Genomic DNA, 27,074 nt, shown 5'->3' with positions numbered 1-27,074 from the left:
GAGTAAGCTGGCAGCCAGAGCATCCTGCAATACCTTTTGCTGGGAGGGAAGGCACTTGTTCCTGCTGTCTGCCTGGCTCTAATAAAGAAGCACTTGTAAGGAAAGGTGGTCTTGCAGGCATCTTGTTGATGAGTGCAAAGGAGGCCAAGGACCCACTTCTAGGAAAAAACATAGTCCTAGCAAGGCACATGTTTATTCTTTTGGCACCCCACATAGACAGCAGGCGTGCAGGGCAGCTTGGTGCCAGCCTTGCTGTCAGCCATGGCAGCAGCTGCGCAGTGGCACTGGCAACATCACAAGAGGTCTTTGCATGGTTGTTCTTCTGACCCATAGGTTCAGCAAGTCTCTTGACCTTGCAGCATGTCTGAGCTGTTCCACTTTTTTCTGCCTCTTAGCTCCCCAAACTCCTCAAGGCAACTGCAAGTCCTCCATATAAAATTGGAGAAGCTGTCCTATGTTCTTCAGGGTCCTATGTCCACTTTCTGATTGTGTTTGGAAGTTTAGTCCTGATAAATCAAAAGGCCTTGCTCAAATTTCTTGCTGTGCTGTTCAGTTCCAAACTCCTGCTGCTGCAGTGGTTACAGCAGCTCTGCCTGCATGTCCAGTGGCTGGTGATGCTTGTTTCCTGTCTGTCAGGGGGCTGTGTCACTTTCCAGTGCAGTGAGCTTGGAACTGTACTCAGATGTTGGGCCCCTGCTCATTCTGGGTTTCTCAGTGTTTCTCTGCATGCCCTCCATGAAGCACAGATGAAATGCTCCTGGGCTTGGCTGGAGATTTCCACCTCTTGTGCTTGCTTTCTACTGTACTTGAAGAGGACCGTGCAAGGGCTGGAAATGGTAATTAGTCAGCATTCCTTCTTTCTGGAGATGGGAATGGGCAGGCCTTCTAATTACAGGACCTTTGCAAAACCTCAGAAATCTTACTCCAAGGAGCAGTGTGAGTGGGTGACTCCTGTTCACTTTGCTCTTTGCAGTACAAACCCTACTTGTGGCTGGATTCCAAAGTGGCCACCAGTTTTCCATTGAATCCTCTGCACTTCTACGCTTCTGTTGCCCAGCTCTAATGCTCATCCTCTTCCTTTCTGCTAAGTGTTCTTGGGACTTGAGGTGAAAGTCAGGATGTGTCTTTAGTTATGTGAAAGAGTCAGCAGTGCCTATGCATATATATTTCCTTGGACTGTGTGCCTTGTCAATCAAGAGTAAGAGGTAGTGAAAAGGAGGGGTAGAGGAAATGATTCCATGTGGAAGGCCGTAAATAAGTCCCATGTCCTTGAGAATGTGTCCTTGAAGTGATAGTCTGGGGCAGTAGAAAATCTTTTCCAAGGAGCACATAGGAGAGAGGCAATTAGTGAGCCTGGGAGTGTAGAAAAGATGCTGGAGATTGTTGTAGCTACAAGGGCCAGAGGGAGGGAGGAGAGAGTTTGGCACTAGTGATACAACAGCTGCTTGTGGCAGGCCTGATCCTGTCCGTGGGGTTGTGCTGATCTGCAGTACAGTGTGTTACATCAGGTGTGGTAGCTTTATTAGAACCCAGGGCTTTGTGCTGCCCTCTGGCACTCACCCAGAACTGAACTGGTTGTGCTTTCTGGTACAGATAAAGGCCAAATCCCCAATGATGACTTCTGCCTGACAAGACATTTGGAATCTGCAAGCTTCATGAAGTGTCTCTGCCACTATTTCCCAGGCTTTTAGCTGTGCTGTTCCTGGAGAATTTCTTCTGAGAATGAACCATTCTCCTCCTCTTCATACACTGAAGTTTGTTTGGATGGATATTGGTTTTGGAGGCCTTTTTCAGGCTTAGGATTTAAAGAATTGAATATCATTGTAGCATTGGAGGTTCTGGCAGTCTCTGAGCTGCCACTCCTGTGGATTATCTAGTTTAGCATCCTGAAGTAGAGGAGGTGGCATCTGAGGGTGTAAATGAATTAAGAATCCCTTCACATCTGTTAATTACAAGGGCCAGTCTTGCTGGCTGCATTGAATGCTGCTGATTCAGTGCTGGGCCTGGCAAAAAAAAAACATTCCAGTGTATTGTGGAGACAGAGTGTGGATTCAGGCTGCCGTAGTTATGCCATGCGTGGAAAAACTTGGAGTCCTGTTTCAGAGTGGGATGTCAGCACAGAGAGTTATATTGATTTATCTATCCTAGTGTTCTTACATAGTGGGATTGGTAAAATAATCTTTAAGAGAAGCATTTAACTTTGCTTTAAAATGCTTTAAGGGAAGCATTTAACTACTAGCCATATTTCTGCACACAGAAGAGCTCATCTGTCAGACGTTTATCTGAACATCTGTCTTGCTGTTCTTGCTTGTGTGCTCAGCCCTGCAGGAAGGGTTGAGCAGAGGCTTTTCCCCTGCAGGGGTCTGTGCAACCCTCTGTGAGTAGTTCTTGTCCTGCTCACATAGTTGTTTTCAGAATCCCAGTCATGTTGTGGCTGGGGGGCCACTGCTGATGTCTCTGGAAGAAAGGTAGCATCAGTTTCTAGATTTTCTTGCCATGGTTCTCAAGGTATGCAGCTTATCTTGTGATCTGCCTGAAGCTGCTTCAACAAAAGGAGAATCCTTCTAGATCAAAGTGCTAACACCGCTTGTCAGAGGACTGCTTTGGAAACTGAGCTTTTGATTCTCATTTCCTGGCTGGAGTCTGCCCTGCTCATGCCAGGGCCAGTGGGGAAGAGTTTGGGGTGTAAGGTGACACTTGACCTGCCTGTGTGAGATGGGAGGGCAAATCAGGCTCAGCAGGAATCCTGCTCGAGGGTGTACAGGGAGGGGCTTGGCATGGATTGGAGCAGCTCGACAGCCTTGTGAACATGAGAGCTGGGCATGATGCAGGCTGAGAGCCAGTGGAGGGTGTCAGGGCACTCTCATCTGTGTTAGGGTTTTAGCAGCCACAGAAGTGTACAGTGGAAAGGACAGGGAGAAAGACAGGCCGCTGTGTGACAGAGCTAGCCATGTCTCTGGTATCATCTCTGAACATGGAACAATTGTCACCTGGAAGCACACAGGAAAGCATTCAGCAGAGCTTGGGCTGACAGCCACCAAAAGCTCTGTGTGGGCTTTGTTTTGGGTTTGGTGAGCCAGCTGAGGGTAGTGGCTGGTGTGTGATAAAGCTGAAGGGCTGCTGGAGTGGCAGCTATTTCTTCAGATTGGAAGTAGAAATGATGACTGCTAATTCCAGTTTTTGTCTTTGTGGATCTGTGGTGCCTGGCAAAGGTGTCTACTCTCCTGCCCTGATCTCTTTCTAAAACATATTTCCTCTAGTAATGCCTCCCCTATGAAGTGGAAACAGTTCCGTTTTGTCTAGTGGTGTGTGTGATGCTATCCTACAAACTACTCTGAGAAGTGAACGTGAACTGTGTGTGCAACATTGTGTGTGTGGGTGAGGCTTGATCTTTCTGCACTAGTTCCTTCTCAGAATGACAGCAACTGGAGGCTTTGTGTTAGTTGTTTTCACTCAGGTGAATGAAGTGAGATTTGGATGTGGTTCCACTTCTGCCTCTGTGCAGACCAGAGAAGAAAGGTAATTTCTCATCATTTCAACATGGGTTTTGGTCTGTTTATCCCCTCCATTAGCTTTCTCTGAATGAGTACTTGTTTTTAAAAAAAATTGCTTCAAACTCAGCATTACCTGGTCCAAAGTGAGCAGCAAGGATCTGAGCTGCACCTTGTCTACTCTGTGAATCCCCTTTTCTTGTCATCCCATGCAGTTTGAGTTGCACTATAGCATTGACAGGGATTGATGGATGAATGAAGATGGAACATGGCTCTCAGTTCAGCTTGCCTGGGGTCCTGAGCAGCTTTTCCTTTTCATGCATTGTTATGTCATTTAATTTCTCTAATGCTATGAGCAGAAATGCAGCATTAAGCCTCGTATTAGGGCATTACAGAAGAGAAAGATTAGACTAGTGAGTGTTGCTGCTGTGGTTGTGACAGAGCAATCCTGGCTGCCTGCCTGCACTGAGCTGCCTCCTGCCCTTTCTATTGATTGTTTCACAGCAGCAGCTGCACTGGTTTTGGATTTGTGTTGTGAAAAGAAGCATTCCTGTCCTGACCACAGAAACAAAGCAAATCTCAGCTTGCAGAACAGCAGTTTTGGTGAGGCCTTGGTGTGCCAACACTTCATTAAGACCGATGCAAAGGTTTAGCTAGAGACTTCATCAAGCCTGGGAGCTCTTATGCTTGCTCTCCCAAAGCCTGTTTGCTTCTGTACAAAGCAGAACAATGGGCCTTAAGGTGAGCTATGGGTGGTGCATCTGCACTTGGGCTTGCATGAGGGTCCTACCCTGCAGGTACCAGTTGATGGATGGGCGTGTGGCAGTCACTGTGGGCTGCCCTGGTAAGCTGCACTGTGCAAGAGGTAGAAACCCTGGCAACTTAAAAGCTTCTTATGTTCCTCATATCTAGCATGTTGCAATAGTTCTGGTTCATCTATTAACTGGTATCTAGAGCACACTAACCATATCTTTTGGCTCAAATGGGAAAAATGTCTCCTTTTAGTTTGGCTTTATTTAAAAAGGTAACATGACTGACAGCTTTTTTTTTTCCCAGTTGAAATAGAAAAGCAAACATCTTGGGACAGACACATTAGGAGAGAGGCTTGGGCTAAACAGAGTTTGTCTTTGCAGAGTGTGTCTTGGGCTAAACACAGTTTGTGTCTAGTCTAAGGAATGCTGAGCGTGAAGAATCTGAACCAGAAAGAAGGGCTTTCTTTTAGCATCTGCCTCTGGCTGCAAGAGCTGGCCCTATTTAAAAAGCTGTCTCTTTCTCATGGTGTTTGCACCTGCCCCACCTGTAAAGTCGAAACAGGTGTTGATCACTGTAGTGTAACAGGGATCCCTAGGAGTTGCTCCAGTAGGGTATGTGTTAGTGCCTCTCATTCCTGAGCAAAGGGGGAGAAACACCAGTATGTACAGGTGGTGGCCAGGCTTTCTAAGAACTCTCCTTTACAAAATCGTTTGTTTGTTGAACTCTGAGGTCAAATCCCTGCACAGAACCCCTGATGAGAAAAGTTACTTGCCACAGGGAACAGCTGGTCAAGCAGTAGGACTGTCTGCAAACTGAGTGGGTGTGGTTGTGATGAGGGCGTTCTGTTTACCTCCTACGTATCACCAAAAATAAAAGTTTCCTTCCTGTGTCTCTTATCTGGAGCCACGTGAGCTGAACTGTTTATTATCTGATGGTAAAATAGTTGGAGAGAAGGATTGAGTGAAGATATAAAATAAAAAATATGCATCAACACAACAAAAATTAGGGAAGTCCCAGAAGAGCAGCTTGTTCTGGTACATGGTGTTTCTCAATGTAACTGGCTTACAGGAAGACGTGCACAGATGTGAAAAGAGTTGGTGCTTTTAAAGACTTCACTGCTAGCTGCCATCTCCCAGCCTCAAATGTTTAAAAATGGGAGGTTTTTATTTGTGTCAAATAGTGGCAATCTTACAACTTCTGGCAAGTGAGGGATATTCTTTCCACACCCAGTGCTTTTAGATGTCTGTCCAGGATTTCAGACCAAAATTAAAGACTTGTCACCAGCAGTGTAGTACACCTATCACCCGAGTATGTCTTATAAGGGACAGATTGTAAAACATCGCTCTTTATTTCCTGCTGGCATGGATTTGTCTTTGGGGCCCCCTTTGACATCTGTTCAGCCTCACTGATGGGCCATCAGAGAACATCTTGGGTCAGGTTCCCATTCAGGACAAGTTGGCCTTTGTTCAGCTTGGCTGAAATGTTGGCTGGTTTTTGCTCTCTTGGGACAATAAGTGGAAACCAGATTGCTTCAGCATGAGTGTGGAAAGCAGAACAGGAGTCTACACAAGCAGTGGGATCTTTTACAAACTGAGGTCATTGCCCACAAGAGTTGGGGTTGTCTTTGGATCACTGGCACATTGCTGTGCACTGCTCCTTGGGGTGAACAAACAGGTGCTTTCTGATGATCTGAGCTACCTATGAGGAAACATCCAGTAAAGTTCTCTGTTAATTATTTTCTAGATGTCTGTTTGAAAACTTCTGTCTTGGTGCCTCTTGTTTACAGCTTTGTGGGTTTCTTTTGTGCTGGTGGCAGGACTGTGTTATAATTAGGACTGTATCATCTCCTGGGAGAGGCCAGGCAGGAAAGCATGTGCACTGCTTACTCTCAGTATCTAGAGAAGAGGCAAGTGCAGGAGCTGTGCATGCTGAACTGGAGCAGCTTGAGGATTTGTGCCCTGGAAGAACATGGAACAGCTCTCCTGAAACCTCTGCTCATTGTCAGAGACTGACTTTTAGCTCTTCCATGTATGTGGCACAGGAACAGCTGACATAGCAAGAGATGGACAACCGAGATAAATTAATGTTGGGGAAGATCATGGTAATAAATTCCTTCTGACTCATCCTATTACTGAATTCACATCCAGACTGGGATCTACCAATGGGATAATGACAATTCCGGCAGTTCTTAGCAACCAGCTGCATTGAAAGCAAAGTGTGAAAATTTTAGCTGGGGACTCTTAAAAGGGACATCCATGCTGAGTGTCACACAAACCTCTCTGGAACAGATAGCTGAGCAGAACTTAAGGAGTCCTGGAATGAGGTCCCTGGTTATAGTACACAAGGCTGGCAGACTCCTGTCCTGAAAATCTTACAGTCAAAATAGTTTGGTCATGGGATCCCAAACTAACAAGGCATATAGAGCTGTCAGGGTCCTGGGGGAATACTAGAAGTACCTGTGCTTCCTTCTGCTAGTTGGCTTCCTTTCAGAGCTATTGGTGTGTTGGGCCAGTCTGGAGCCTTAGCTGGGTAATGGGAATGAGGAGGGAGGAGTGGTGCCTCTGTGTTGCTGATGTGTAGGGAGGAGTCAATTTGTTGGTGTTGAATGAGAAGCAGGTTTAGTGAGGCTCTGCAGTTTCCTGCCTGCCCCACTAGTCCAGGCAAGTTATGGCATCTGCAGTCTGGGGTGTGACCTCTCTGTGCCTCCTGCCAGTAGGGACCGAGAATGTTGTTGCTACATCCACCTGCCCTCTGTGCCATCCTCTGCTCTCCATCCCTGTTAGAGAACTTTAAGTTTGTATCCTGTTTACTGTTGCACTAGGCAGGGAGTGGGAATGTCCCTGGCATGGAGCTCTCCCAGAGGGAGCTGCAGTGTCACGGGTGAGCTGCTGGGTTAAATATCCAGAATGCCCTTCCCCTATTTAGCTTGCTCTGCTCCTATTTTTGTCTGTGTCTTGGGTGCTTTTTTCCATTTGAAATACTTCATGGGTCATCTGTCATTTTACTGGCTGGCAAATTGATATCAATATGGTCTAATGTGGTTTAACAGGAGACAATCCTGATGTCCTTGGTGCCAAAACCTTGATGCTGCAGGTCTGAAGAGGCCCTTCTTCCCTACTTGTCACCCCTCCTGTCATGCAGTGTTTTAAGCTTTGCGATGGTCTTTGTCCTTATGCACTGCACAGGTTTGGAGTAGCCTTTGTGTCTCATCCCAGAGCCCTTAGCAGTGATTAAGTGTCTTCCCAGCTGCCTGGCTAACATCAGTTTTAGGTGATGGATCTTCAGCGCTGCTGTTCCAGAGGCAGAGTAGCAGTAGGCTGCTCTGCTGGGGTGTTTGTTTACAGTTTCAAATAGCACGTGCTGCTTGAATGCTTTTTAGGTTAGAGTTTAGGGAATGCCAGGCAGTACAGACTTAGTTACTGAGTTATTCTGGAGTTGAGCATGACCGATAAAGATGAAAGTCTGTTGTTAAAGGGAACAGTCTAACCCTATGTCAATAAGCTAATGTGAAGCTGGATTGATAAAGCATAAAAATGAAATGTGAGCTAGCAGCTGCCTTCAGACTTTTCCCATGGGTGCCACTATCTTGCCCCTTGTAGCCACTGCAGATGACAAATCAGCAGAGGGGGAGCAGGTGGCCTCCCTTTTGTGGCAAGGGACATGTCGGGGTGTTTCAGGACACAACGGTGTGATGCTCCTTTGCGTCATCACTGCTGAAATTCAGATAAGGGCAATAGCCCTGCAGTACTTGGGTTTATGTATAACAACACCCAGTGGGGCAGTGATGGGAGTGGGGGTAAAGGGGGATGTGGGCTTTCCAATGAAAATAAAACATTCCACATATATTAATGCAAAATTTTTGAGGAATATGTGCTTAGTAAATCTGTACAGGGAAAGGTGTTGAATTAATTGGTTGGTACGAGAAGAATGAAATGTTTTCTCAGCAAACACTGCCAACTATGAGGGATTTCCTCTGCCCCATGTACCTCAATAAGGAAATATAAATTTAATTCACCTTTTTCACATGACTCTGAGTCCTGAATCACTAGATCCATCAAAAACCATGAGAAGCTTTCCTATGGACTGCAGCTGGCACTGGACTAGTCCTAGAAATAATTGAGAGCTGGGGGCTGACCCCTGTAGGAGGTTGTCTCTCTTGACTGCGTCTAATTCAGCTGCTCCCTCTGACAGACTGCAAACAGAATTTGAGCCAGTTTTCCTGGAATAACACTTCTGGTAGTAACAGGATTAAAACACTGTCACTTCTTTTCTCTCCTCCCAAATATATTTCTGAGAGGACTTGTCATCTATCATGGACCTAGCTGCATAAACCTGGCTTCTTTGGCTGAACCCTCAGCTAGCCTTATTTCCTGGAAAGCTGGTGGTACTGCAGGTCACCCTGTGCCCATATCTTCCCACAGAGCAATTCCACATCCAGCTTTGGTGCAAGTGATCAAGCGAGTCCAATGGAATCACAGATGTCTTTAAACAGAAGTGCCTCAAAGCTCCTGTGGGCACGCATGTATATTTTATACATGTGTATAAAAGTAACCCAAAACAAAAACCACCCAGAAAGTATTCAAAGAATGAACTTGCTAATTAGCAATAATTTTACTTTGCCCTCTTGGGTATGAAACAGTGATAAGCAGGCAGCTACAACCTGGGGCTCCCTTCAAATGCTGTTTCTTGGCATAGCCAGGACTTTGCTCGCTTGTTTTTCTTAAACAAAAAAAAAAACCCAAACCCCTTCCAGCTCACATTTTTGTTCAAACAGTCATAAGCTCCATTTAGTTGCAGTTGTTTTCAGTATTGCTGTCAAGTCTATCTGCACACGGAGATGCCAAGCCTGAAAGCATTGTTCTCTAAGCACCATCTGTTGGGTAACCCACACTCCACCCACCATGGCCTTTGCACACAGGGGTCTCCCCTCAGCTGCGTGCTCAACACCCACCCTCCCTGGGAGTTTCAACCAAGCCAGCAATTCCCTGCAATGCACTCAGTGCAGAGGAGTTTCCTTTATGGGGTCACGTGGCCAAGGTGCTGGGCTGGGATTCCTTCAGTTTTTTGCTCAATAGCAGTTTCTTTGTCTTTCCTCCCCTTGACAGACATGAAGGTGTCTTAAGGAGAGTTTTGAGTGCTAATGTCGCAGTGATTATAAAGTGTATTTCTGTGGGGCTGACTTATTTTGTGTTGGGAAGGATGCTGAGCCATGTGGCTACTATCTGGAACAGGCTGGGCTCAATGGCTTACTGCTAATTGAGTAAGTAAGATCAGAATTAGACTGCTAAACATTGCTCTAGGACAGAAGACCGGGATTACAGGGCTAAAAATTGCTTCAGATGGGGAACTTTGGCTTTTCTACTAAGTTGCTACCTCACAGTGCCTAAAATCCTGACCTCAGATATTCTGGTGATGTTCAAGGGTCCAGTTCTCTGTGTGCTTGAGCTACTGGTGTTGATGGGTTTCCTAAGCCCAGAATCACGTTCCCAGGCTGCACTGATGGAAAACATGTTGTTGGCACACGTGTATTGCAAAAGATTGGGATGTGTCAACATAGCATTGAGGGTTGTTGCTCTTATCTCCATTGTATTTATTAACCTGGGTCTCACTTGAGTTCTTTAATTCTGCTGCCTTGTTTTTGCAATTGAAAAACAGAGTGGGAGAGCAAAATGAGGGGACTTCCAGTTGGCTTGAACTGGTAGTCTTTCATCTTTTTCCAGGAACTGACCTTCAGTTTGATTGGAGAGGACTCTTCACTTGTAAAAGCATGTTTCTTTTCTCTGGTTTCTTTAATACTTCCCCTCACATTTTTCTCACATATATGTTCCTGACACTCCTTGGAATGCAGTGATTAGCTGGTACTTAGAGAAACTGTTGTATCGCACCATGGCTGGATGTGTGTCAAGGCAGCAGTCAGTGAGTGCAAAGGGCAACATGCTGGATGCTGTAGTTTTGTATTTTTGTTTCCTCCCATCCCTCTTTTCCTACTGGAGAGCTCTGATACGCTTGCCAGATGGAGCTTCTAGTGACTGAGATAATGGGCTTAACAGATGCCTTCCCTTTTGTGCAGCTGGGATGTCTCCTCTCCTCTCCTCAAACCCAGCTGGGTCACTGTGTGAAAGGGTAAAGCAAGCATGCCTTCAGGAGTCCTGCTTGCCATCAGGGCCTAGTTTAGTGCTGTGGAGTTGGATATGGAAGGGACAGGACACCAGAGGCTCTGTAGGAGGGACTAAGTCACTGATTCCCTATTGGGGATCAGTAGTCCCTCTTGCTCACTTGAGATGTGGCTGACATTCACAGCAGAGGTGGGATCACTTAGCTAGAAAGCACCAGCATTCCTGTTCTGGCACTTTTGCTTACAGGCTGATGATTCTTTTTCCTGTCAGAAAAAAAGATGCTTACTAGAAAGCTTCACGTGGAATATGTTTTGAAGTGGATTTAACCATAAGCTCAAAGCTGTTGAAGTATCAGCCTTGTTTTCTTTCTTAGTCTGTTTTCACCAGCCCTGCACTGGCCAGGATCTAAAAAAAAGTGTGAACCTTTAGTCAAATGCACGTGATCTTCTTTGACTTTGTAAAACATAAATAAGAGGAGGGTAGCTCTTTGTGATGGAAGAGTGTGAGGGCCAAGACAGCAAACTTGCATGACTTCTGTAACAACCTCTTGCTTTGAGTTGTATATCAGCCAGTGGGGAGAAACCTCTGAAGAAAGCTGGGAATGAGGCTTTTCTGTGCCTAGTTTTGTGAAGGAAGAGACTGGTTTTAGTAGCATTTCATGGTGCATTTTTCTCTTGTTGCAGGTGAGGCTGGTGCCAGCATTATTCGGGTGTCAAAAGAAGCCCGGAAGAGGTTCTTGGGCCCACTTCACCCCTCTTTCAACTTGGTGAAGACCATTAGGATGTGCCTGTCCAAGACTGTGCCAGAGAATGGGCACGAGGTTGCAGCAGGGCGTTTGGGTATTTCCCTGACACGGGTCTCTGATGGAGAAAATGTGATACTGTCAGACTTCACTTCCAAGGAGGAACTGATCCAGGTGAATGGAATCTTACTGCGGAGGGCTGGGCAGGAACTGCATGCAGTTTTGTTTTGCCTTGGTCTCCAAATGTCCTTAGTACTGGAGTATAACTGTTGGCACATGCCAGCACGGTGTTCCGAGAAGAGTAATAGTTTCAGTAGGCTTTGATCTGATTCTTATATTCTGGATCTCTTTCTCCCTCAGGCCTGTGTCTGCAGCACCTTTATCCCTGTCTACTGTGGGCTGATACCTCCAACCTTGCGTGGAGTGGTAAGTAAGATTCTAAGATGGTCCTTCATTAAATTGCATACTAATGAGTAAGTTTTGACAATGTTATTGCCTGCCTGCTGGCAGCATTTATCCAAAGAGATGCAAGAAATTCCCAAATAAGCAACTTCCAGCAGTGGATATGCCTTCTTTCCACTGCTGCCCACAGTTGACTACAAATGTCCTGAAGACCAGTGGATTTAACATGTAGTGATACATGGCAGTCTGGGGAAGGACTGGCTGGCTTAGCAGGTCGTTTTCCTGGATGCACGGTACAACACTTTCCATCACTGAGGCTCCAGCTGTCCGCATGTGGAAAGAAGTTGGGCCCAGGATAAACGTCATGAGTCCCCCTCCCATGTGCCTGACACTTTCTGTGGATACTGGCCCTCTTTTCCATGGAGTTCTTTCTGTCCTTTATCTGAGAATAATGTTCTGCTACCTGCCAGAGCTTTCTTTAAATTGTGTCCAAGGCTGTCCAAGAGCAATTCATTCCTCTGTGTTGGCATGTTAGAAATGAAGACATGAGAAAGCTGTGCAGAGCTGCAGAATGTCTGGATATTGCAGTCGTGCTTTAAGGGCCTCCTGGTTGAGCTTGATCTCCCTTGTGCTGCATAGGTGAATGAACATGTTAAAAGGCAGAGGTTTTGCAAACTAAATAGTCAACAGTGAGAGGGAGAACTGCTATAAAATATGTGTCCTGATTTACCGTAAGTGGTCTGACCAAAGTGCCTCTGTCTGTCAGAGCACAGCATCAAATCTGCTTCGATTGCTACCTGTGTCCTAAAAGTGGAGGTCAGTTTTGCTCCTGCATAATACATAGCTTGGCTGGTTTTGTCTTGTGCAAGCATGTTGGTCAGGGAAATGACCTGGAGGAGGTGTCCAATGTTATCAGTTCAGAGAAGTGACAGAATCAGTAATGGTTTGGTATTTGCTCAGCAACTGCAGGCAGGGCTTTTTCCCTACAGCTGGTGGGACCATAGCAGTGGCTCTTCCCTTACACCTCTTTGGGGCTAATTGAGGTCAGTGTGCATCAGGCAAAAATCTCACAATTCCAAAACTGTCTACAACATCAGGGTTTCTGGAATGTGCAGCTGCCCTGGCACACTGAGGGATTACTTCTCATGGGAAAAGGTGGTGAGGAAATATGAGATGAGGAAATTTAATTCCTACCTCTTCCCCAGAAAAACATGGCTCTGAAGGGGGATTGCTGATGAGGCCAGAGGTTAAATTGGGTTGAGCATGAGCTTGGGAAATGGTTTTGAAACAGGAATGCATGGTTCCTAGGATGCCTGTGGTGAGTGTATTTGCCACAGGATAAACTGACAGGCCTGGCACAAGGACTAGTTTTCAAAGCAATGTTACTGTGTGCAAGATGCAAAATCCATATTTTGCCTTCCTCCTAAATTTTTTCCAGTGTTCACTTCTCTGAGATCTGGTAGCCCCATGGAGTGGATGATGGAGATGGATAGGGGAGTAAAAAAACCCCCAAACTTAAATATTGAGAAATGGAAAAGTCAGTAACTGACCTGTCAACACACACTATAGTTGTGAGTTGTCTGCAGCACGTGGGTGAGATGAACCCCTAACAAGGGTTACAAAGCTGATTGTCAAATCTTGTGAGTGAGGGTCCCTGTGCATGGGAGAACATAAGGGAATGGGAAGTGGGCACCCCAGTCTATGAACCATCCCCTAAAGCTGCTGCTGCTTGTGCCTGCAGGCAGGTGGTGGCTCCACCTATGGCTCTGTGCTGTCCTGGGCTTTGGAGGAAGCTGGAGAGTGGTTACACTTGCGTTACTGGAGGTTCAGGCAAATCCAAAGGAGTAGAAGCTGAACTTTACTGAGGAATGTTAATCAGCATTGCTTAGAAGCAGTGGACCAGAGAGTGGGGTGTGCACGTGTACTCGGGGATTTCTATGGAGTCAGAAGGCTTTGCCTTTCAGCTCTGTTGTAGTTGAGCCTTTTTTCTGATGGCATCTGTGGAGTCGTGCTGCCACCCTCAGGGAAAAGTGTCTTCTGCATCCTTACTGCAAAACTAGTGTTGTCCAGCACTAAAACTTAACTCCATTTTCTTTAAACAAAGTGCATGCTGCCTGCTTTGCTCTGTTCTTGTCCCACTCGGCATGTTGGGATCTCATCCTTGCAAAGCAAGTCAGGCAGATGTCTCCAGCTCTAGCTGTGCCTAGTCTGGCTCCCAGTGGAGCAGCTTTGGGGAGAGGATGATGGCAGTGGCAGTTTGCTGTGGTTGCTTTAGGCTTAGGGAACAGTGATGCCCACTTTAGAAGGGGAGAGGGTTCAGTTGATTGTTGGTAGCTCTGTTATCAGAAAGCATCTTGTAAGCAAGCTATGTTACTGTTTCTGAGATGATGCGCTTATCCTTGGGTTTAATCTATCCTATCCTTCTTTCACTGTCCAAATTCAGGTCATGCAGGAGTCTCTAAGTGTCTGTCTTGACACAGTGTTTGGTGAGCAAGGGCTGCCATGAGGATAAAATGTCCTGTGCTCTGAGTTTGGGCTGCTGTAGCCTACAACTGTAATCACAAGCCATCTCCCATGAAGCTGTAGGCTGTATGCAAAGGTAGCCCTGAGGTTTAGTTTGCCTCCCAAGAAGGCAAACTGCTGTGCAGTCCACCCTGACACTGTTGATTCAATGGCAGCTAGCTTGCTATAGCTTAATTTAATTGCTTTCAGCCCAAGAGCCTGTGAACTGTTCCCCAGGCTCAGAGAAGCTGCTTGAAGAAGTCTTTGTCTTGTCTACCATCCAGAACAAGAGAGAACAAAGTGCAAAGCACCCTCCAGGCAACACGTCTGGTGTTTTCCTAGGCATTGTGCAGCAAAAGACCAATGTTGGTAGTCAGTCTGCCTGTGAGAAAAGAGGAAGCAGGATGCAGAATGGAGCACCTCCTTTTTCAGTCAGCATTTCTGTGCTCTGCCTGGGTTTAGCTTCTACTGGCTCAGCTTCTCACCCAGCAGAGAACTGAAATATGCTTATAGCTGCTACTTATAGGGCTGCGCAGCCCCTGTATCGTGATTTGTGTTTGACCCTGTCCAAAGGAAATGGATCCAGGCAGCAAATTGCAGGATCAACCCCAATACAAAACCAGCAGGACTCTTCTGTAATTGAGGTTTGCAAGAGCTGGAGTTGCTCTGCAAAGACCCCCAGCTTCCTTCTCTTTTGGCTTGACTGACATCCTTGCATGTTGCTTACTCTGCCAAAACCTGTGATAGGGATCATCTTGCTCAGCTCCTTGTGCAATTATAGTATCCAAAAAATGTTTTGAGAACATGCTACTGGGGTTGCCCTTCCTGCAAGGGTAACGCAAATGTGTTTATGGTACAGAAGTACAGAACATTCTCTGATAAGAGGGTGCCTGTTAAGAGCAAACCCAAGAACCCTGTGCTCTGTTATCACACCACAGCAAGTTGATTCCCAATGTGTATGCATGTGTTGGGATTGCTGCTTGATAAGCCCTCTAGCAACAAATTGGTTGGTTTTACTCATAGGTAACAAACCTTCTGCCAGTGGGGACTTGTGTCTGAGCTTATTCATTTTACACTCAAGTGAAAAATGGCACAATGTCACAGTGTGACAGCTTAGATCAGTGCTAATTTGCACTGCAGGTGGTTGTTGGTGTGTACTATTATTTCATTGGACAGCAGTCAAACTGCATAGGAGTTGTAAGTCAGCAGTCACATAAGTGAATGTGCCTTTCTTATTGAACAGTTGTGGCCAGCACACTCAATGAAGGAAAGCACACAGCAAAAGGAAATTATAAAAAATACAGCTGTGCTATCACCTGTTTTGACTGTTCCAGTGCTGGTGGATGTACTCCATTCTCTTCCCAAGTTGTTGGCACAAATAGGAATAGGGAGAATAGGGACACAGAGTAAAAAAGCTGTTTGATCAGTTGCGAGAATGAAGATTGCTGCATTTGTCTTGATTTCAGAGATACGTTGATGGAGGGATTTCTGACAATTTGCCCCAATATGAGCTGAAGAACACAATCACAGTGTCTCCTTTCTCAGGAGAGAGTGATATCTGCCCACGGGACAGTTCCACAAACATGCATGAGCTGAGAGTCACCAACACAAGCATCCAGTTCAACCTTCGCAACCTCTACCGCCTCTCAAAGGCCCTGTTTCCTCCGGAGCCACAGGTGAGTTTCTTGCCCTCACCAGAACTTGGGGACCACAGATCTTGGGCACTGGCTATACCGTATGCACTTTAGCAGGAGAAGATTCCAGACTCTGTTAGTTTTGTATCTCATGTTTGTCTTTGATCTTGACATTATCAGCCCAGTGACTCCCTAAACCTTGAGCACCTGCACAAGGGTTTGTCTTCTTTTGCTACTTGAACATCTGGAATTTAGGTGGTAGCAGTTGCTTGGAAAGTATTCCCATGTTGCTCTCTAAAGTAGGCTTTGCCTGGAAATCAGGCTCACTGTAAACAAAGATGTATTGGCCATCAGAACTAATGTGCACTTCAGTGTTTTAAAGTAAGGATGGAGCTGCCAGTATGAAGCCTTTCCCCTAAGTCAGTGTAGCAAGTGGCACTGCAAACTTTGTGTGCTTCTGAGAAGATGCAAGTGCCAGATAGCCCTGACTTTTGGACGTAATATGCATGCATTCATGTGCTGAATTTCTTGGGCAAGTTTTTTCCCACCCCCTCTTTAGTCTTAGCTGGTTTTATCTGCAAACACAATGGCCCTTCCTGGCATCTGCAGGGAAATATTCTGGGCTGCTTGTCAGAGTGCCTGAAGGCTGCCTGCAGCAGCTCTAGATGGGGAAATGAGGTAGCTGCAACTCTAAGCCCACACTTAGGTAGGATTCTAGGTGTCCCTTCCAATCTAAATTGTGCTGTGATTCCCATATCCAGTGTATTGATGCTATACCTCCGATTCCTGCTCAAAGCCTGAGAAAGGCTGGCAAGAATGAGACTTGTTCTTGGGATAGCTCAGGAGTCAGGATAATTCCTCTGAAGCCAGCACTGAGGTAGGTGTTTGCTTTGCTCAGCCAGTTTCCAAATGGTTCTCTATCGCCTTCCTCTGCCCACAGGTGCTGCGGGACATGTGCAAGCAGGGCTATCGGGATGCACTGCACTTCCTGAAGAAGAATGGTAAGGCACTGACTGTTTGTAGGGTGTGCTGAATTTCCTGTTGTGCCATGCATGGTTGGTGCCATGGCTTTGAGAGTAGTCAGTGGTGCATGAAAGGAGGAAGGGAAGAACTGAACTGTGCCTCAGATACTGGGATATGGAATTCTCCTTGATAAGCCTACTTTAGCACTTCAGGAAGCAGAGGTGGTCGCCTTTGCAGTTACCAACACACTGTTGGGCAGCAGTGGCATTTGGATCTCCTGCAGACGCCACGCTGCTCTCCGTGTGCAGCTGGGTCTGTGTGGTGCTGCCCTCAGAGCCCCGGTGCCGGGCTCTTGGGCGGGCCGGCTGCCAGCCCGGCTCTCCTGCCTCCAGCCGCTGCAGCGCTGGCTGTGCGCTGGCTGCGTGCTTGCTGCCACCTCGTGTCCATGGACAGTGATGCGAACCGGGATAACAGATTGCACTGCCGGAGGGAAATCTTGCCTGCAAGATGGGCGACTGGTAGATTATGGCAGCAAAACTCTGCAAAACAGCACCCTGTGGAATTTAGAGGGGAAATGCGAGGACTTCTGATGGGGAAAGAGAGAATGAACTTAAACCAGCAAGGTTTCTAACTCCTTGTGGTAAGCATTACAACAGATGCAAGCTAAAGAGGCTGGGCATGGTCTCAGCCTGAGGGGAGTTAGGATGAAGCAAGGACTAACACTCTAAAGGTGCCAGGCAGAGCAGCTGGTTTGTGTCATCCTTACAGTATAACTTCTCTTCTCAGGTCTCCTTCATCGTCCAAGTCCTGCCCGTCCTCTCCTTGCCATAGAAGCACCTCCAGGAGAGAAGAAAGAGGAAGAAGCAGAAGCTGAGGACCAACTAGAGGACAACACTGCCCTTGCTGTTGTTGAAGAGCACATCTTCGAACACTTGCCTCCCAGACTGAACCAAGGTATGATTCATAGGGAGAGATCACAGGTAATCTTCCTGTGCTGCCTGGCCTGCCTCAGAAGATTACTGGAATGTGTGATTATTGCTTATGGCTTGGGTTGGTCATGAACTGACACCTGCTGAGGGTTAGGTGGATTGGGGGTCTCAGATAAAGTCATGGCTTGCCCTGTGTGGGCTAGATTGAGAGAGGCTGATTAATTTGACAGCATGGTAACGAGAGGAGGGGATCTTGCTTCTCACTCCTTTAGAGTCTGATAAAGGTGAAAGCTGCTGGTTTTAGCTGTGCTCAGGGAATCACTAACCTGAGCAAGACTTCCTAAGAAGTGGGAGGTGGCTGCTTCAGGCTGAGTAACTTCTGAAGTATGATAAGAAAAGAGATAGTCCCACTGGGAGTATTCAACCAGTTTTCTTCTGCCTTCAGCTCTTCTGGAAGCTTGTGCTGAAAGAAGAAGTTTCTTGACTGGCCTCAGCAACATGCTGCCGGTCCGTGTGGCCACAGCAATGATGGTCCCCTACATGCTGCCTCTAGAGTCTGCAGTTTCCTTCACTGTCAGGTAAGCCTTGGGCTGGTCCCTCAGTGGTGCTTTTCCCAGTGCAGAGCAGTATTTGATGTGGCTGTAGTGTTTGAATGGACAGAGAGGGGGATTCTCTCTAATTCTGCACTGCCAGTGTTTCTGGGGAAGGAGCTCCTGACAATTACCAGACACAAATTAAAAAAAAACAAACCTAAACAAAAAAAACCCACAAAACCAGAAAAACCAAGAACCCTAAACTTTTCCTATCTTCCTCTGTCATTTAGTTGCAGCCAGTACTTCCAGCTTGAAGGAAGCTTGCTGTGTGCTAGAACTTGCCCCAGAAAATGGTGATAAATTCTTAAGCCTTGGGAGAGACTTTGGAATTGGTGTTCTTTTCATCATATTCCCTTGCGTGGCCCAGCTAATGGTTGTCTCCTGTCTCTTTCCAGGTTGTTGGAATGGCTCCCAGATATCCCTGAGGATATAAGATGGATGAGGGAGCAGATGACAGAAATCTGTAACTATCTTGTGAAGAAAGCCAAGAAGAAACTGGGAAGCCATCTTTCAGCCAGGTATGGCTGCTTTTCTTCACAGCACTGTTCTGGAGGAGCCCTCCATTTTCCTTTACACCTTTGAATTCTAGAAACTCTACTCCATTGGAGCAGAGCAAATAAGGCACAAATTGACCAGAACGGTTTACCACTTAAGCTGAAATGCAAATCTGGTCCATGGTCTCTTGGCTTCCTTAACTGTTGGATAGACTCAGCCTATGGTCCCCTTCCTTTATCCCATTACAGGGCAGCCCCTGTAATGAAGCTGTCAGTATAGCAGTAGGGCAGAAGATGTAAGTCTGATTAAAGCACTATGCCAGCTTATTGCGTGCTCCTTCTAGAAGACAGAGGTGCTTGTCTTTGTGGCATTTGCTGGCCCAGGATCCCCTGAAAGTCCTTTCCAAGAAGTACTTGTGTTCAAATAACCTCTTCTACCTCAAGATCTCAGCCTGGTTGGAAGGGAGGGAATATGGTGGCCAGGGAACACAAGAGAGTTTCCAAATGAGACCGAGTGCTTTGGGCCTGGGTGTGTGCCTGTGCTTCTGCACTGAACTCCTGCAATAGCCCCTGGCTTGAGGCTGTGGCAAGACTGTTGTGTGGATGAGGATAGCAAACTCTCACAGTAGTAGTCGGGGGATCCCAGCTATGATTTGATCCTAGTACAAAGGTGTGATTCTTACCCAAAAGAGTTCATGGTCTGAATAACTGAGAGAGGGGAAGGGGGGAAAATGGGCACACACAGAATTCTCACTAAAATTGTGTAGTCAGTATAGTACAAAACAGGACTGTGGTTCTGGAGCTCTGGTCTGGTGACCTGCTCAAGTCTTGCCATGTACTCAGTCTTTGCGTGTATTTGCCTTTCAGGCTTTACTATCACCTCGAGCTTGGAGGGCCCCAGAACCTGCCAATTTCTCCCACCCCACCTTGTGGTGAAGCGCTGCCCATGTGGATGAGAAGCAACCGCTCGGTGTCTGATGTCATGATGAAATGGGAGGAGTACCAGCGCCAGCTCATGCTGGGCTTGCTCTGCATCAACGTGGACATGCAAGCCTCCCTCTTCCCTCGGGAAGGGTTTCAGTTAAAGCTTCCACCTCTAGACTGTGCAAAAGAGTGCCTGCCACTCTTCTGAGCCTGCTGCTTTGAGGGGGTGAGGGTGGGTGGGAAGAGGAATGGGCACAGGGTGGGACCAGTCTCATCCCTCAGCAGCCGGCTGCCCAGTGCTCCTGGATATGCTGCAAAGGGGATTTCCCCGGGATGGAGACTGGTGGAATTGACTGTAGCCATTTGTTGCCCACTGGGCCAGGCAAGGGACCTTTGTGTTCACAGACACACACAGGCTGATTCCTTGCTCTAGTCTTGTGGTGAGGCCTGGCCACTGCCTGTGGCCAGGCTGAGGCTGACCCAGCTGGGCTCTCCCAAATAGTGCACTTTGAATTGCCACTGGCTTTTTACCGCCAAATAAGTGGGATGTAGATGACGCTCTCAAGTTCATACAGCTTTTACCTCCCTTGGTTTTTCAGAGCATGTGTCTTGATTCCTTTCCTTTAATCATCTGACAACCCTTAGCTCTTTGTGCTACTAAAAGATGAAGTAGCCTCTTGCCAAACCAGTTTTTCTCATGGCTTTTAAATCTCCTCTTAACTTTCTTCTTTGCTGAAACCATGTCCTTTCCTGTCTCCTTTAATTGCATCCACACTGGAAGCCAGAGCTGGTCCTGCAGCAGACTGCACTGGAACTGCAGAAGTGTAAAAAAGTCATGTATTTTCCCTGATGCATGGTGTCCTGGTCTCTCCCTTTTTGATTGGGGTCCTCATGGAACTGCTGTGACTTGAACGCTGAGTGTTAAATGATTGAGCTTATTTAAAGAAGTAATTTTGACAGATCTTTTTTTTTCCAGGGAAACATGTTGAATTTGAGGCCATATTCCTGACTCTGTGAATGGAATTGGTGTGGGGTAGCCCTGAAAAAAGCTCAGCCTGGCTATCTCAGGATCAGCTTAGCAGCTGAAGCAATATGAAGTGCTTGTAGAAAGATGAGAAACTGTGCAGGGCATGTTATTTTTGAGATGCTCGTGGTGGAGTGTCACAGCAAGTACTGGGGAAGTGGCTGCCTATAACAGAGGTTAGTTGGGCTTTGCTCCTTAAGGGGCTGTACAACTGAGGCAAATTCCAAGTGGGTGATACAGAATGGATCTCCTGCCAAACTGGGGCTTCTATGTCTCTTTTGCTCAGAAAGTTTGGTTCTTGAGGCTTTGGAGTGAGAAGGATTTAGGCTTGTAGCTACACCAGCATCACAGCTTGCCTGTCTCGTGTTTTGGCTCACAGGTCCTGCTCTGCAGCTGGCAGTAGCAGGAACATGAGAAGGGAAGTTAAGGCTGTTGATGCACATGCAGCCACTTGGAACTGGCTCCTCTTTGTCTTGCCTCTTAAAAGACCAGAGCTAGTGGGTCTGTAGCAGAGCAGGACTCTGCACTGTGAGGCACTGCTTTCTCAGTGGTGGTCTGGTCATGGCTTGTGTGAGAAGTATGAACTCCCTGCTCTTCACAGGGTGAGGCATGGCTTCCTGTGGGGATTCCATGGACTTAAGCTTAGGTCTTCACACTCTGGCAAACCCAGCTCCTGGTATCTTTTTCTGCTGCTTGTCTAACTACGTGAGGCGTCTTCTACCTCTCCTAGCACACAGTGTGCAATGGCCAAAGCAGACATATGCTGTCTTTGCTGGGGAGCAGGACAGGGTATCTGAAGCTGATTACGTAGCCTATACGTGGAATAGTGATTTTTAATAGACTCTGTTTTTTAGATTTAGAAAGGGAAAATAAGCCCAGAAGTTGTGCTGATAACTGGAGAAAGTAGTAAATCTGCATGAGCAGTGTGGGTAACGGGGTGGGTGCTGTTTCCTATGAGCACAGTTGTGCACTGGGCACGGGTTTGGTATTTGTGTGGAGACTGATAAGCATCAGGACTTTCCTGCAGTGGCTGTGCCAAGCTGGGAGGCAGTGGAGTGGGCAGCTGTGGTGCTAACCCACTGCCCAGGAGATGCCAGTGCAAGAATGAACTTGTAAGTTAGATTATCACCCCACTGCCCTTGCTGGATATAACCTACCTATGTAACACAAGGGCCTGTGTAGCTTGCGAAGCAGGCCTGCACTTATGCAGTCAGTTTTAGTCTTAAGCTTTGCATAGTTAAGTCAGTTAGGGAACAAGGAAGTCACTACAGGAAGAGGAAAAAAATCGGAGGATTCTGAAATCAGAATAAAACACTGGATTACAAAACAAGTCAATCTTATGATTGTCTAAAGCCTGCAGAAAAACATACTAGATGCTAATGGAAGTGAATCAGAAACAAGATACTGCCACTTAGTGGGAGCAGGATGAATTTGATGAAAATTGGAACTGAGAAAAGGTGTTCATTTTGTGGTTTGGTATGGGATTTCTTTTATTCCACTGTTTTGGACTACCTTCTTGTGGGGAATGGCACATGCACAGCTACTTACATTGCTAAATGCATATCTCTTGTTCCTAGTGCACACAGAGCAATTGGCAAGAATGTAGAGATATTTATTTTATCCAGAAGCAAAACATTTGAGAGGGGTAAAACTGCATAAGGAAAATCTTGCCTTTAGAAGCTGCTGCCCTTTTCACTCTGCCTTTTTTTTTTTTTTTTTTTTTGAGTTAATATATGGGTGGAGAAAATGATGCAAGTTTTTTTTTTTTTTTATCCCTTCCTGGACTGGTAAAACCACTGAATTATTATGTAAGCCACTAAACTATGAAACAAAATACTCTTGGCAACAGTGTGCTAAGAAGTTGCAGCTTGGCACCCTTATCCCTTGCCTTTTGCATGAGAACTGGCTGGTCTGGTGCCGACTGGGCTGATGCCATTGTCTTCCAGTGCTCTGATCCAGAAGGCTTGGGGATTCTGGTTCATGCATTTCAAGAGACCTACAGCTGTGCCTGGTAAAAGGCCTGAGTTTTGTTCTGTTTCACCTCATCTGTAGTTTAACTTATTATATTAACTTCTCAAAGAGAAACTTTTGTACACTTCAAACTATAACCACAAATCAAAGCCTGGCTTTAAAAATAAAGGTCTAACTCTTCAAGGAGGAAATTCCTGTTTTTCCTATGCTAATTTGCAGGGTGTGAATGGATAGTGGGAAAGTACCACTCTGTACTAACCCTTTCTTTGCCTGCTTTTATTCCTCAAGTGTTACAATGGCTATTGAGTGATAGCTTGTTGGCTTTATAGATTTGAGCTCTGATAAAGGAACTGTAGATCTGTCAAAAATACCTCAAAGTACCCTCATTTTCCTTTTGAAAAGTTTCACCCATTTGCTTGAAATTCTTGCTTCTCATTGATCACAGATTGCAAAGGATGGAGGAATTAGGAAAGATCACCTTTCCCACTGATGTAGAAAAAGGGCTGTGTCAGCTGGTGAACAGCTTTTTGTTATGCAGTGCTGCCTTGTCTAGATGAGACCCTACTCTTTTTGAAATCTCTGGAAACCTTGTGATAGGCTCTGGATTGGATATAGAGGGGTTTATTGTGACAGTACTCAGTGGAACTGTTCGGCCCCTTGTTCTGTGTGTACCTCATGGTGTGCAAAGTTATCTTCTGGGCAGCCACTGCTGATTAACCTACATTTGCCAAGCCCGTAGGAACAAGGTCATCTGTGGCAGTCAGTCCCTTCTTCTCCAAAATGTGTGGCTGGGCAGCTCAGCAGGCAGTTGCCAGGGCCTGTCTGCTCTCCAGTGTATGGTGAGTGAGAGCTCAGGCTCCTGGACAAAAATTCATCTGGCAATCCATGTCCAATGGTCCTCATAGCATTCACTGAATTCCTGCAGGAGTCCCAACCCTTGCCATTTCCACTGTTTCACATAAAGGGTCTGTGCATTCAGGAATCCCCTTTTTTTTTTTGTCCTTCCTGTGTTATTATTGCTGCTGTTAACAAGGCTAATGGTGACCTTGGTGGTGTGCATCTAACCAGCCCCTAACCTGTACAACACTGTAGAGTTGTTTTGTGTGCAACAGTCTGTGCCTATGGCATGCTCTGTAACCCACAATTAGTGTGTAGTGTAATTGGTTTGGTTTGCTGCCTGCCCCACTGCTAATACTGTTGCAGGCTGGTTTTCAAGGGATGGGAGAAAATACTGACCACTATGTATAGGACCTAGGAATTGTTTTCTCGTGGCTTCTTGGAAGGCTGTGTACCTGCAACACTCAGACCAGAGAATAAAAGAGAATCTGCTGGGTAATCCCTAGTACTTTTATATTCCCCAGTGGTTTTATTAATTTTTAAAAATTATCTAGTAATTCACGACTTCCTTGGAGAAAAGAGCTCTCACTTTCACCAGAGTGCTTGTGGGATAAATACCTGAAACTCTGTGTTTTTCCCTTAGGTGGTGTCCATTTCTGCTAAACATATGCCAGATGTGGTGGGTGGCAGGGCTGCCAAAGTCAGAGGGCCTTGCCAACAGTTTTCTTAAGCTTGTTTCTCTCTTTTCCTTAAGTCAGTGGGAGAATGGACCACCTCACCTGGCTGCCAAGTCAGCCAGGTTGTTTGTGCCAAACACATGCTGTGCCTTTACAGTGGGCTCTGGCCTCCTGTCCCTTGGGTGTCTGCTTTTCTGAGTGCAGCAGGACTCCCTCTCCTCTCCCTCCTTCCCCTTGCCTACCAGTGGGACAGTGCTCCTTTTCTGGGCAGCTCCACTATGACAGCCTCGGACTGTATCTGTCTCACTCTGTGGATCCACATCAGCTCTCCTGCACAGGGAGGAGGAAACTCTAGTTCCAAACAGAAGACTTGGAAATGTAACTTTGAAATAAATACCTCTCCCTTCTGGGGTTTTTCTCTTGTTCTTGAAAACAGCAGCTAAAGCAGCTCTTTGAGCTTTGTGTGTCCTGGGACTCCACTGCTGCCACTGAGTTTGAGAAAACCCTTAAGCACACAACACATGTGGAGGTCCTGTGGAAATCACTGGTGTCAGAGCAGCAACTAGACCAGCAATAGCATACACATATTTACGTGGCAATGTCACTAAGTAGTGTTCACAGTCACTTTAAAAGTTCAGTATTAAATTGTTGATGCTTTTTTTTTCCCTTCCCATTTCTATTTTCTAATGTTTTGCTGAAGAAAATGTTACTATTTATTTTGGCAGAAATATATCTTCTAATAAAAACTTTCTCAATATATTTACCTGGCTGTGGTAGGCTGCTTGTCTTGCTGTTTAAAGGTTTATTAAATATTTTTTGGATGTGCTGTGTGGTGTGGGTTTGTTTTGCTAGGCCCAAGCCCATTCAACTCTCTCTCAGGGTAAACATGTATCAGTACACAATAAACGGGGCATTCATCCAGAGGTGGAAAAAGGGTGCATTTTGGTCCGGTTCTAATTTACTCAAGCTGAAATGCCCCAAGTGCTATTAGCCCCTGGTTTTCGGAGCTTTGTGGTAGAGCCCGGTTGCCAGGAGGAATTAAGCACCCTCTTGTGGGAATAGCAGGTGTTTGGCACCTGTGAAAGCGTTCGTAAAAGGTTTTTCACAAATTTGAAACCGACCTCTTGAGGAAACGGACCCCTCGCTCTAGAGACTTTGTTTCCCCGCTGGAAGCAGAGGGTCCTGGCTCTTGTGTGGCTGCCTGTTAGGACAAAGCCCGAGGTCTGCCCCGGTTACTCTCCAGCTGGAGCGCGTGGAAACCACCGGCCCCTGGGTTGTGGGAAAGCCGGGGCTTTCCTTGGCGCCAGCCCAGGGATCTGGGCATGGCCGCTCTGGAGCCGCGGCCGGGCTGCGCAGGTGGGACCGCCCGGAGCAGGGACAAGAGCCCCACAGAGGCGGGGGATGGCGCTGCGCGTGTCCGGTGGACGCTGCAGGGCTCGGGCTCCGCTCTGTCCAGGCTTTTGACAGACGGAAACTTTAGGGAGAGATTTTATGTGCTGTCACGTGGTGGCGACAAGTGCAGTAATTAGCACTACAGCATGCAGCTGGTAAAGCAAACAGCTTTCTTAACCTCTAATGACTGCAAAATAACAAAACCCCCCAACCCGGTGCTGTTAATCGGTGAAATGAATCCTCCTTCCCTAAAGCCGCCCGGGCGCTGCCTGCGGCTCCACTGGGGGAGTGGCCGCGAGCGGGGCTGGGTGCGCGGCTTTCCTGTCCCTCGGGGGTGCTGGGGCTCGGGGCGGGGGCAGTGCCGCTTATCCCGAGGGCCAGGAGGGCCCGGCCCGGCTCCCGCTGCCGCCCGCCCGGCGGCTTCGGCCCGGCCGCCCGCCCGCGGCCCCGCTCATTTCCGGCCGGGGCCGCCCTGGCGCCAGCGGCGGCTCCGCTCCCGCCGGGCCGGGCCAGGTAAGCGCCGTGAGGGGAGTCCGGGCCGGCAGCGCCGGCAGCCGCGGCAGCGGGGGACGAGGGCGCGGTGCTCCGGGGCCGGCCCTCTCTCCGGGGCAGCTGCCGGCTCTGCCCGGCCCGGCCCCGCGGCCGAGGTGTTGGGGAGCGGCTGCCCCAGTGAAGGGCCCTGCCGCACCTCCGCTGCGGCTGTGGGGAGAGGGCAGCGGAGGGCTGGGGGGCCTGTGTGCTGCGGGGTCCTCTCCTGGCCACAGCCACGCACCTGTCCCGTCCCCAGCTGTGGGAGGTCCCTCGCCGGTGCCGGACGGGTACGGAGCATCCGCGTTCCTGTGCAGTGCTGCCTTCTCCGGCACACAGCGCTCCTGAGGCGTAGCTGCGGCCGTGCCACGGCGTGGGGAGCGCTGCCCTGGTGGGGTCCTGGATGGGGAGCTGCTGCCTCTTTTGCCTTCTCTCCTCCTCTGTCGCTGTGAAGTCTGCAGGCTCCTTTGATATGAGGTCACGGAACTTCGGTCTTTCTTGTTGGACCTGAGTGGAGACCTTGTTATTTTCTCTCTTACTTTCTTTCAATATCCTTTGTTCAGGGAATATTCTTTCTTGCCATGGTCCAGGTGCAGATGACACTGCACCATATAAAGATGCTGCAGGCAGCTATGGCAGCTGTGTTGGTGCTGCTTCTCCTTCTCTGAAAGGCAAAAAATACTAGAGCTTTCCCTCTCCTAAGACTGTGGCGTCTTTCTCTTTAATATCTTGTGTGCATGGGATGAACTTGTGTGTTGAACCGAAGTCCTTCCTGTAGGACTTCCTGAAAACAGCTGAGGGGAAAAGAGGCCAGCCCCAGACACAGGCAGATGGCCGTGCTCAGGAACATCCTGAGGAGGCAGGATAATCCAAACACAGCTTTCTTGTTTAGTTGTGACCTGTTGAGCTCTTGGTTATTCTGATAGTTGTTCTGCATCAAAGGGGGCTCAGAAAACCTTAATTTCTATCTTTGCCTTTTGCAGGCTCAGGGGAAATTGTATCTTACTTTTCATGTTCTAGAGCTACATTTATTTCTGAGGATCATCTAGGTAGCTATATGTAGATGAATATATATATATATATATATATATATACACACAAC

General features: G+C 47.3%; 2 protein-coding genes across 4 annotated transcripts in view; both read left to right on the top strand.

The window, feature by feature from the left end:
- Positions 1-24,811, top strand: part of PNPLA2 (patatin like phospholipase domain containing 2) — a 30,394-nt gene extending 5,583 nt beyond the window's left edge. Inside the window, exons 2-9 of the mRNA XM_069017035.1 lie at positions 11,044-11,276; positions 11,463-11,528; positions 15,473-15,682; positions 16,581-16,641; positions 17,390-17,557; positions 17,978-18,110; positions 18,521-18,643; positions 19,487-24,811. Of these exons, the coding sequence (XP_068873136.1) occupies positions 11,044-11,276; positions 11,463-11,528; positions 15,473-15,682; positions 16,581-16,641; positions 17,390-17,557; positions 17,978-18,110; positions 18,521-18,643; positions 19,487-19,751 (1,259 nt within the window). The 3' untranslated portion in view covers positions 19,752-24,811. The remainder of the gene's footprint in view (positions 1-11,043; positions 11,277-11,462; positions 11,529-15,472; positions 15,683-16,580; positions 16,642-17,389; positions 17,558-17,977; positions 18,111-18,520; positions 18,644-19,486) is intronic.
- A 144-nt stretch (positions 24,812-24,955) lies between these two features.
- CRACR2B (calcium release activated channel regulator 2B) overlaps positions 24,956-27,074 on the top strand; it is a 47,580-nt gene continuing 45,461 nt past the window's right edge. Inside the window, exon 1 of one of the 3 annotated variants that reach the window (XM_069017032.1) lies at positions 24,956-25,752. The gene's annotated coding sequence lies outside the window, so the exon portion shown is untranslated. Of the gene's footprint in view, positions 25,753-25,877; positions 25,958-26,186; positions 26,263-27,074 lie in introns of those variants that run through there. The other 2 variants (XM_069017029.1, XM_069017030.1) reach the window with 2 other exon arrangements.

Source organism: Aphelocoma coerulescens, chromosome 5 (genome assembly GCF_041296385.1).
Source record: "Aphelocoma coerulescens isolate FSJ_1873_10779 chromosome 5, UR_Acoe_1.0, whole genome shotgun sequence".
NCBI lineage: Eukaryota > Metazoa > Chordata > Aves > Passeriformes > Corvidae > Aphelocoma > Aphelocoma coerulescens.
This window is presented reverse-complemented; position numbering and strand designations above follow the sequence as displayed.